The 11934-nt window shown below is 37.0% G+C and overlaps 1 protein-coding gene across 1 annotated transcript; it reads left to right on the forward strand.

Moving 5' to 3' along the window:
• Positions 1 to 679: 679 nt before the first annotated feature.
• Positions 680 to 10955, forward strand: LOC133522287 (rab-like protein 6). The gene is made up of 11 exons (XM_061857569.1): positions 680 to 2384; positions 2556 to 2710; positions 3384 to 3571; positions 4791 to 4937; positions 5772 to 5946; positions 6285 to 6443; positions 7536 to 7678; positions 8293 to 8427; positions 9138 to 9376; positions 10226 to 10266; positions 10362 to 10955. The coding sequence occupies exons 1-11, from the start codon at positions 2273 to 2275 to the stop codon at positions 10554 to 10556; spliced, it is 1689 nt and encodes a 562-aa protein (XP_061713553.1). The 5' UTR covers positions 680 to 2272; the 3' UTR covers positions 10557 to 10955.
• The last annotated feature ends 979 nt before the right edge of the window (positions 10956 to 11934 follow it).

An 11934-nucleotide genomic window follows, 5' to 3' on the forward strand; every position in this document is an offset into this window, starting at 1 on the left:
CAATGTCAGTAAAAACTTCTCAAAAAACTGTTTAATGCATACTTAGTATGTATAAGTTACTCCATGGTTTATGTGAGGTGATAGTGCTGCTCTCTGGCAGCAGAACATTGCAGTAATACTCCCTATTAAAATGTCCCCTTAACGACAGGCAAAAAAACAAAAATTTGGGTTCGCTAGACTACATGGGCATTTGTCAGTAATTAGGCGGGTCCACACAGAGCGAGCATACGCGCGAGGCAATTTCCTCGCGCACAAACCGGCCAGTGTAGGCCAGGCGCGGAAAACGCGCGCGCCGATGCGGCCGAGGCACATCTTCACTTACCGGTTTGTGCGTGAGGAAATTGCCTCGTGCGTAGGTATGATCGATCTGTGTGGACCCGACTAATAAGGAAAAAAAAAGATCCTCATCCGTGTTCTTGGGTGCTAGTACTAGTGTAAGACAAAGACAGTATGATTATTTCTATCTATGTTTGAAATGAGACAGTCCCTGGTCAAACTATCAATTCTCTTTGGTCATGCCTACCTATTGGCGAATTTGCCAAAACTCATATTACATTTTTTGCTCCTTATGACCTCAGGAATTTACCACGCATTCCTGAGGTCATAAGAAGCAAAAAATGTAATATGAGTTTTGGCAAATTCGCCAATAGGTAGGTATGACCAAAGAGAATTGATTGTAATAGAGAGGTAGTCTAAGAAAAAAACGTACCTATTAGTTTGACATCCAAAGCAGATGGCGTCCAATGCTCCGTATGTTTTGCGATCTCTGAATTGTCAAAAGTCAACTTTTGCACGTCATGCACGAAATTTTCTTAGATCTTACGCATCTTACTCAATGTATCTTTGCTATACTAAACCATGTCATATAGTGGCAGCGTCACGACTAAAAAGACGTTTTCCACTAAGTTATAACAAAAAAATTCATTATCTCTAAAACAAGAGAAGACATTCTAGTCTCTAAATGCGGGCAAAAATACACATGTAAAGTCTGTCGGGTTTAATTTGATCCACGGTGTATATTTTGGCATGACTTACGCCAGTACTTGCATCCAAAACTTTGAAATGAAAGGGATTAGTATAATTTTCCTGGTTCTGGTGACTGCCTTTTGTATTTGCCAGACTATACCGGGTGTGGCCTTTAAATTAATTTAACTGTAGGCTGTATTCCTCAAACTTACCAACATTTGTTTTTTTTTGCTCCTGTTGCAGGCCAAACCCGGTATATCAACTATATATACTCTGGTACACCCAGTTTGTCATTGGAAACTTTGTCCTCGTAGAAAATCTTAATTTCGCGTTTTTTTCTACTGACAAATTTGGGTACGCCAGAGTAGGTAGATTTTTTCTATAGGTGTATAATTACCATCGCCCATAGATACCTGCAACACCGAAGGGGTTGCAAGTGCGTTGCCGGAATTTTAGATGGGAGTACGCTCTTTTACTTGAAGGTTTGAAGGTCGTATCGTTTCGGAAATACCGCTTATAAGTATTTTGCGGTAGCTAAGTCTGTCAAGCCTTTTAATCGGCTATAGAGATATATGGGACACACAAAACAAACATTATTTAAACGTCGTGCAAAATCTTCAATGATTAAAATCTTGCGAAAATAATAATCAAGTTTTAGTCTGTTAAACAATTTTGTCAGTATAATAAGGCGAATTCAAATTCGTATTTCCTATGGGACGATAAGCGGAAGCCTACAGAGGAAAATCACTACGGAACTCTAAAAAGCTTTGTTTCGTGCCCTTTTTAATGAAAATGGACAAAATGAAAATTTGCGCAACGACGCGGGAATTTTGTAGCTGGCAACTCTGAATTGTTGCTGTCATTCATACGTCAAATTTGATGTGCTCGAAATCCATTCCAAATCAATGCTGTAAAAATCATACACCCTAATCCGTAAAGTATGTAAGATTACAGCCTGTTAGTCAAAAGAAGAAGAAGTAAATTTTAAATTTACTCATAACATAAATAATCTTATAAGCTAATATTAGTTTTTTTTATATTATACTAGTGAGAGCTTATTGTAGTACTTATGTCAACGATTTGGAACGCAACTGCATCGGTTCGTTTCTTGTGACGTTCGTTCTGCCTGTTTTTATTAGTTCACAATATTGAATGTTTCATACTGGTTGATGAGTCTTGTAATTTATTTTAATTGATAAACTTGTTTTTAAATTTGAGTATATAACTAGTATTGATTTACGAAAGATAAGTCTTGTTAATTACCATATTGGGCATACAACCTCAGTGTAAATTAGAAAGTTTTAACATGTTCTCTGCCCTTAAGAAATTTGCAAAAGGCAACGATGAACGCTGCACTGCTCCAGTACCCATGTCCTCCTCTTTACAAAAGAAGTTTTCGCGTGGAGTTCACTTTAACAGTAAGTACGGGTACATTTTAAATCTTAAACACGACCATGACACCGATAATTCGTCGAAAACGTCTAGTATTTGTAATTTAATTCATCGCACACTATTCCGTACATTTTGGGATATATTTAAAAGAAGCTTTACATAAATAAATAAGGCATTATCATGCTTCCTGCTTCCAGTGAAAATATTGATTAAAGGCGACCGAAATGTTGGCAAATCTTGTCTGCTGCAAAGACTTCAAGGTGGACCTTTTATAGAAGAATATGTACCTACTGACCAAATTCAGGTGGCTCCTATACACTGGACCTATAAAAATACTGATCACATAGTAAAAGTAAGTATGCAAATGAATTCTGTTAATATTGATATTTACTATATCTCTGCTGGACATTATATGTTATCAGGTGTTTTTTTTTTTAAATGTGGGCATAAATATTAGCATAGCAAAGAGAAAGCTAATGTTGCAAAGAGAATAATGATAGTTTGTGTAATATTTTTGCCTAAATAAAATTTTAAGCATGCATCCCTAAAAGTTCTAAACTATTGAGGTAGAGGTTGCACTAAAATCTAACATTATTACAATAATTTACTGATGCTTGTAAGCACTACAAAATATCTGGTGAAAACTGAATTGGTCTATTTCTTAGCATGGTACTTGATATATAAATCAAGGAATACTTTTTTTTCAATATTCTAACCCCCTTATTCATAAATGTCTACTAAAGTAAAGTTATGGTGCTGCTAATCATCGTTTGTCCCTTTCCAACATACCAATATGTCGGAAAGGGACAAATGATTATTAGCGGCATCATAACTTTAGACGTTTATGAATAAGGGGATAATAGTATAAACTCTACTATAAGTACTACATCATATAGTGCTAAGTCAGTAGACATTGCTTGATAAATAAAAAACTGAATTGCACTTTATTGAAAATGTTTATTACTCCTATCCCAAAAGAAATTAATAATCTCAATCTTAAGTTATTTCATCTGTTTACATTTTAGGTTGAAGTGTGGGAGGTAGTAGATAAAGGTAGAACTAAGAAGAAATCACCTCTGGGCTTGAAGTTAGAGAACCAAGCTTCTGTAGTCCAGGATGAAGGTTATGAGACTCCAGTACTGGACGCAACATTTCTTGACGTGTACAAGAATGCAACTGGTGTTATACTGATGCTGGATATCACCAAACCTTGGTAAATCTATTTTGATAAGTAATCTTTATGTATGCTGAGATAAAAAAATAACTTTCTTAATTATTTTAGTAGTCGTTATCGGTTTGCACAAATGATGCCTATTGGTCCAAGTGTCTCCACAAGGGCCTGAAAAATTATAAGATATGACTAATGGGAAACGGTTAAAGAGATGCTTCAGAGCCAGAAACCACCACCAACTTTTGGTTTTCTGTTGAGCATGGTATTGGGTTTCTATACCGCCAAGAGACAGTGGCGCCGGCTGTCTACTTCACTTTAGTGGAATGACACCATCTAAATGGCTCCCACCTTGTTGTGACTACTGTATATGGGACCCAAACTGTGTATTTCACATACATGAGTGGGGAATGAAATCAAAGCAGATTAAATACTTTTAGTTCACACTGCATTCCAAAATATACTAAATTTTAAGAAGTCTTTAGGAAGATCTGCTGAATTTTTAAGGATACTGGAGCCCCATTTCCAGTTGTGGCTAAGACCACAGCTTTGAGCTTAGCTCAAACTGTCTATATTAGAACAGAACCTAAATTCGATTCGTGATTTACGAGACGTGAGCAGGGCAACCCTCACGCTCAATAAATGCTAATAGATTGTTTTTTATACTACAGCAGTGGCAAACAGGCATATAGGCCTGATTGAAAGTATAACACGACTTTCCCGGTTTTTTTATCGTGGTTACCCTACAACAACAAATTAAAAAAGATAAAACCTCTTTAAATGTTATGATAGCATGTTGAGATACGATTTTTCAAATTTACCCTGACTGATGAAATTCAATTTGATACTGTTCACTGATAAAGTAAGGAGTATCGGTATTGGACGAAAGTATTCTAATTGTAGGGTGACAATAAAAAATTTAAATTCTTTTGCAACACTAAATTACGTTAATCTCACTAATGCTGGCACGGAACAGTAGCTTATCATCTACTGAATAAGGTGGGTTGGTCCTGCTCACGACAGTTCACGTATCCTGAATCATTTTGTATTTGATTTGTCCCCTAAATTTTCCTTGTCCTTTATTTCCATTCAAACATGCAAAGGAAGTAATACATTATGGTAACCTGGTAATATGTATATTTATTCTTAACTTTCTTTCACAGAAAAGACTCCCTAGATTTGACTACAATTTTTTTCCCATGCAAACATTTTGCGTATTTGTCCTTTGCATTCTAACCAGATAATGTGTTCTGTAATTACTTAGGACATTCGAATATGTCGTGAAGGAGTTGTCGCGGGTGCCTGCCGACCTGCCCGTGGTTGTGCTCGGCAACCACTGCGACATGCAGCATCACCGCCAGGTGCACCCACACCACATCGAGCAGGCGCTTGAGCAGGCTAAGCTGAACAGGTGAGAGGTTGTTGACCTAGCTACGAGTGTTTTATCGCGGATGAGCTAATAAACTGACCAGTTGACACACACTCACACACACACACACATATATTGGACACTCTTATTCAAAATTCAAACATACGTCCAAAGGATGGCTTTAACTATTTTCGTCTCTAGTCTTAGTAATATTTCGAGTGTCGTTTTTTGTGGTTGTTTCTGTGGTTTAGTAATTGACACCGCCAGGATTAAATGTCACGATACAAGTGTTTTACGTATGTATCTCACTGATTTTCGTATATGGATCTACAAATATTGTGTGAACATCAGTTATAAGACGCTAGGTCTTTATATTCTAATAAAGTTAAATCGGATAGCGTTAAGTAGATACGCATAAATGAATGGTATGTTAGAGATTTATGTTGAATTCTTTCATAGACGCTTATCCAAATTATTGTAGTGTAAATTCTTTCATTCTTAGATCCGTAGCGTTGACATTAGAGACTTTACTCTACCGTCGCTAAATTTCAAGCAGAATTGAAGCTGTAATAATTATTCCTCCTATAACAACGACAAATGAGATCTTACATTATTGTACGAGCACGAGCCAGAAACTAAAAACGAACTTTTAGCTCCCCTTTAAGGAAGAGATAATTCCTACAATGATTTTGATCTTTATTTCAAAATGATAGGATTAAACTTCCTAAGTCTGTATAGATGTAGAAAATACTGTATTCTCAAGTGCTTAAGTGATTTTTGTAAATTTTTTTTGGGAATAAAGTTCTTAAACCATAACTTCCACGTGACCATATACGGACCACTATACGAAGAGTTAACGACGCTTAAACTTACCAGGACGGCGGCAGTGCGGTACGCAGAGTCCTCCATGAGGAACGGCTTCGGGCTGCGCTTGCTGCACAAGTTCCTCAGCGTGCCGTTTCTGCGCCTGCAGCGGACCAGCCTGCTGGAGCAGCTGCAGAGGAACCAGAAGGACATGGAGGAGACTGAGAAGGAGCTGGATGACTTCCAAGTATATTATATTCCACGTACATTGTTTTCATGCTTTTCCGCGGCCTTGTTGTATAATGCTTTTCTGGGGACACTGGAAATGTGTTTTTATTTTGTATTTTAATCATACGTAAACCAGGTAATTTGCCGGAAGATTTTGTTTTTGTTTATTGATACTTAAATATAGGTAAGTATATAACTCTAATTATGCCTTCTCAGCATTTTTATAGAAGATCTAGGTTGGGGGATCTGAGGCACTTCTAGCAGATGCTTTAAAAAATTTAACCCAATTAGTGTTTAATTTATAAATCAAATAAAAACAATTGTATGGTTTATTGTAAAACTGTGCTGTGTTTGCAGAATTCGGAAGAGTCCCACTACAATCTATTCCTGGACCGGCTCGCCAACAAGCGCCGTCAGAGCCAGGGCGCGCTTGAGCCGCGGCCGAGCAACGAGCGCTCGCCGAGCATCGTGCTGGGCGCCGGCAAACCTATCGTGCCGCCCGCCGTCAACCCGCTGGTCAGTACTCTACAACTTATCCCAACAAGCCCGTCAAAGCAGAGCCCGGGCGAGTAACGATCGCTCGCCCAGCATTGTGCTAGGCGCCGGCAAGCCCATCGTGCCGCCCGCTATCAACCCGGTGGTCAGTACCCTACAACCTATTCCAACAAGCCCGTCAGAGCAGAGCGCGGAGGAGCAACGATAGCTCGCCCTGCATCGTGCTGGGCGCCAGGAAGTGCCGCCCGCTGTCAACCCGCTGGTCAGTAGTCAGAGTCAAGTTAGATTTCACAAAAGGGAACTAAGAACATGTGATCTTGAAAGTGCTTCTTTATATGGATGCACCTATGTAATGTCTATACACTACAGCACCTTTTTCCACTACGCGTATAAAAAAGTAGGTGGTGCGGACCACACTCGGCTGGAAAGATTGGCTGGAAGAACAAAGTATTAATTTTATTATAACTTTTATGACGTGATCTTGTTAAGTATATATAAGAAAGGCTCCACGAGGCGAAATATTTTTACGCCAAATATTTAAATATTTTTTTTAGATTTACAATAAAGACATAAGTTTGAGCAAAACGTGTTACCTAATAATTGCCTATCTTGTTGAAAAATTAACTTTAAGATAAATTTCTAACAGTATTACATTCTTTAACATGTTTAAAATACACCATATTTTTTTCAGATTTTAAAATGTATATTTAATTTAATGTTACGTACTAGCTTCTTCACTCAAAATGAGACGCGGAGGTCTGTGTTCATCGTTGAATAAAAAGTATAAATAATGGAGATACATTTCTACAAGTGAAGACTTTTTGACTGAAAATTTCCTCCTCTTTAATAATATTGTATTGACATTTCTTAAATAGCAATAATTTTTGAGATATTGGTGAAAAAGGAAATATCTTCTTTTTGCCGCTTTTTTTTGTCTACAACTTTGAAATTTTTTGTGTGCTAATAAACACTTCGAATACATTTTTCTATACATTAGATCAAATCTATCACACGTAACTTTAGGAGTAGTATCTCTATAATTCACCATTTTGAACTTGTCGACTAGACTATAGGGCTTAGACTGAATATTTATTCTTAAAATTTATCTTAAAGTTAGCGCAGTCCCTGAACCCGTTGGGCATAAAAGCGCAGCACGGAACGCCGACGCAGAGCCAGTACGTGAGCCCAGAGCTAACGAAAACCAGGCCTACTGTCAGCATGGACTATACGCCATCCATACTTAAGCTCTCGGAGAGGTGAGCAAATGTAACATATATTGTTAATTATTAAGAATAGTGGACTACCGCTTATCCACACAAGCGTAGTTCCCATTTTACTCTTTAGACCTTGACGTAAAAAATCACAATTAGATTTAACCAGAGCTATGCTCCTTCGTCTGACTTTTTTTTTCATTATTACAAATGTAAGGAGTGGAAAGCAAGTTCCATACAATTTTTAGACGCTCCTAGCTTTCATTGATAATTTAAAGACGTGATTAAAATAGATATGATTGTGTCAAAAAAAAATTTACAATGTTGATATCCGGCGAGGAAAATGGGAACTACGTGTGTATGGAGAAGCTGTCACGTGACGTGGTCTTGTTTCGTCTTAACCGCCAAAAACGCCCATCCACGGTGATGTCAGTTGGGACCTAAAATATTTCTGCGCCGTCTGCGTTAAACTTCATACTTTATATTATTTCTGCTCACAAGCTCTTTGGATTTGTATCAAACAAAAAATACAAAAATTTCATTGTGTCACCTACCGTCATATAAAGTTTATGAAAAATTGTAACGCAATGTAATTAAACGCACTGATTTATAAAGTGTTTAGTAATATTCAGTAATGTTATGTTTACTAATATGGGCAGCGAGCAGAGTACACCTTCAGGCGCCAAGTCCCCGTCGGGCACGTTGGACGAGTTCTACGCGGGCGCGCTGGATAGCAGCTTCCTGGATGATCTCGCGCCTGCTTCCAATCAGGAAGTCACTTATGAGAGCGACAGGTTAGCACTTACCATTCTTAGCAAGCGTCACACAACAGGGTACATATGTATTTACGGCATTTCGGAGTTTCTGACATTTTCAAATGCTTGGAAAGTTGGAAACTTAGGGGTTAAAGCGACTTTGGGGCATCCCACGGGAATGTCTCTTACGTAACGCTTTTGCCTTGTATGGCAGCTACATCCAAATCAATCAAATCCATAAAACTCGAAAATATACCGCCAGTTTCTTTGCCAAAACATGAAATATTACCAGACCCAATATGGTTTTCTCAGCATTTTCAAATTACATATGGCGTAACATTATCGCGCCCTTTTAAATGCCGGGCCTATCTTTTACCGGTGGTATAGTCAGCATCAAAAGTAGAGGATCAAACAAGGTTTCAAAAGTATCTACCATTCTGTAACAGCTTAACAAAATGTGATGGTTTTATATGTAGAACAATTAAGACGGTAAAAGATATACTTTGGAATATAAATTTTAGAGATTTATCTATATTTGGAAAAGTTATCCAGAATATCAGATACTTTTGGCGCGTTGTTTCATCCGCTACTATTGATGTTGACTGTACGTAGTTAATCCAGATTTTGAATCTTTGTCCCCGACCATACCTCACTTCTATCAGTGTGCCTAGTAGACGTACTGACATTGAAATTGTTCTAGAATAGGAATACACTATGTAAAGTACTGTAACACCGGCACATGGTTTTAGTGATGATGAAACGACGAACCCAAAGGTGACTATCGAACAAGACGACGTAGACATTGACTACGCCGCGATGATCCAAGACCTAGCCTCAGAGCAGGTCAAGCCCTTGCCCGAGCCCCTGGAAGACCGGTTCACCCAACTGGACGTCAAAGAATACTCGTCGCCCGAAGGTGATGTGCAGTCCATGGAGAATGAGTTCCCGCTTTGGGCCGGTGACGCTAGCGCGAGGAGGTCACCAGAAGGTTAGTTGATTAGTTTTTTTTTTTTTAATAACAATATAGACAATGGATATATACAGAGGATTACTATAACTAGCTTATATCTTAAATAGGCCCTTGAGGCATTAGTTATATTATATTACAATTTAGAATATTGTGAACTTGTGAATAGTCAGGTAAGAGGTGGAGAAACTTTTATGACTTATTATTAGTTTGTATTATTGGCGTACCCCGTTATTGAAAATGAGGGTTGGCAAACATATCTACCGTAAGGAACCTAACTTCACCTTCGGTGACCAAATTCAACCCAAAGGAAATATTAAAATTTTATTTTACTAACATTTACATGTACCTATTGACATTGGGCACCCTGCCATCGGGCGACGAGCTAGCCCCTATTTTTTATTTGTAAATATATGGATTCAGATATGTTTCTTTACTTTAGTTATATTCTTTTTTTGTATTTTATGCGTTTTAATAAATTAGTTTAGATATATTATACTGTAAACTTACATTGTATTAAATCGATTAAACCCTATTGATATCACAATAAATAAAACTCCTCCAAATTAGTTTTGAAGTAAAATCATAAACACTCTAAAATACCCTAACTTATACTAAAATACGTAATACACCTTGAATCTTATAAAATACCAGAGAAACAAATTATAGTGGTTTTCTGACTAAATACTATGTATAGATAGTGTCATTCACAATGACGACAAATCTCACCTTAAATGGCATGACAACAACTCGTACGAACTAAAGTATGCGTCCTCGTGAATAACACGATCTATTTATATATAAAGGCGTAATTAATTTACGATACGTAGTTTCGCCAAATTATTGATATTGGTATGGATTTATTTTCAGGAGGGGAAGATCCTGACGTTGCTAAGGAAACTGAGGTCAAGGTCAGTCAGTTATTAGCGAATTCGATAAACATACGATTACATTGATAGGAGTACAATTGCCATTTTATTTACTTCTGTGACTTTTATCATTTCAGACTGAGAAAAAACACAAAAAGAAGAAGTCTAAGGACAAAGACAAAGGCGATTATTCTGAGAAATCGGAGAAGAAAGAGAGAAAGAAGCACAAAAAAACTAAGAGCGAAAAGAAGATAGTAAATCCACAGGCGGCTCTACTGGATCCTACACCAGTCGACGGCTTCTACGACGATGTCGAGTATGACTCTCTATGAATTAAACGTTTTTGCTTGACATTTGTAAAGAGAGTCTGTTACAACGAATAACGGTGGCATATTGAGATAGAATGTGCGCATACGTTGAAGAAACATCTGTAGAATATTTCCTACATAATTATGGAGTCATTCCGAAGCGCACAACTTTACTGTCTTATGAGCAAAGGGAAATTGAAAGGGTTTTCAAAAGTTATGTTTGACGACCGATCTACCGCAGAAATTAAGACGCTACACAGCGCCACCTACTGCAACAACTAGAAGACACGATCCTTTCTTAGACTAAATTATAAGCAATACTCACTAAGAGCAATGCAGTAAATCGTTGGAAATGATGCACGTGCATACGAGTCACCGTTTGTCGGAATTGCGCCAAATGAATAATAATATATGAATAGTAAATTATTTGTTTGTATTCGTAATTATATTGCTATTTATTGTTGCATAGCGTGAGCACAGCTTACGGCCTATAATAATGTTTTGATATCTTCATTTGAACGAAAACAAGTTAGTTGGTTATTGTACTTAAGGGGCTCCCCGCGGTTTTCATCGATTTTTGTCAAGTTTTGAGTCTTTACTCCTATATTTGCACTATAGATAGAATTATAAGACAAACGGCTATCGGTTCTTCAATCTTTTATCTCCATTCTGGTCTACCAGATTTTGAAAGAAATGAAAAATATTTTTTAAACATTGTCTAAAAAACACTTATTTCGTTACTCGATTGCTGTGAAGGAATTTACATGTACGAAACTACATATTTAGGTTCGTCTTTAATGTCTCTAAAAACTGGTCTGAGATTTTAATTTTAAACGAATTAAGACAAAAGTTATGGTCAGAAAACCAGTTTTTTGGCCAAGATTGTTCAACTGTGATGCCCAATATCTCGAAGACAGTGAACTTTGAAGTAAATATGGGATACTATATTGCTTAAAGCCGTTGCTGTTAATATTGTTTGTTATGTTCAGCCCACTGGTTGACATTTTACTTTTTTTTGTAAATTTGTGCAATAAAGTTTTAATAAATAAATAAATTATAAGTTACAAAAACCATTAGAAAACTAAGGGATTCAGATCGAAGGTCATTTACGTTAGGGAGGGGAGGTCAATGCAACATTCATCAATTCGTTCTAGATTACAATCAATGACTAATTTAATATCTTTAAAAAAAATATCGTAAGCCGGTGAATAATGTATCATATTTATGGGCGTTTTCAGAAAATATCGTTTACCGTATAGTTTATGAAATGGGCACCAAAACCAAGTTTTTACTGAAATTTAATGCTAAAATTAATATTTTGATTATTGTGAAAAATATGAGCGGAAAACAGATTTCATATAATTTTTTAAATGCTCCTAACTTTAATAATAGTAGAAAATTC

The sequence above is a fragment of the Cydia pomonella genome, chromosome 1 (genome assembly GCF_033807575.1).
Source record: "Cydia pomonella isolate Wapato2018A chromosome 1, ilCydPomo1, whole genome shotgun sequence".
Classification (NCBI taxonomy): Eukaryota; Metazoa; Arthropoda; class Insecta; order Lepidoptera; family Tortricidae; genus Cydia; species Cydia pomonella.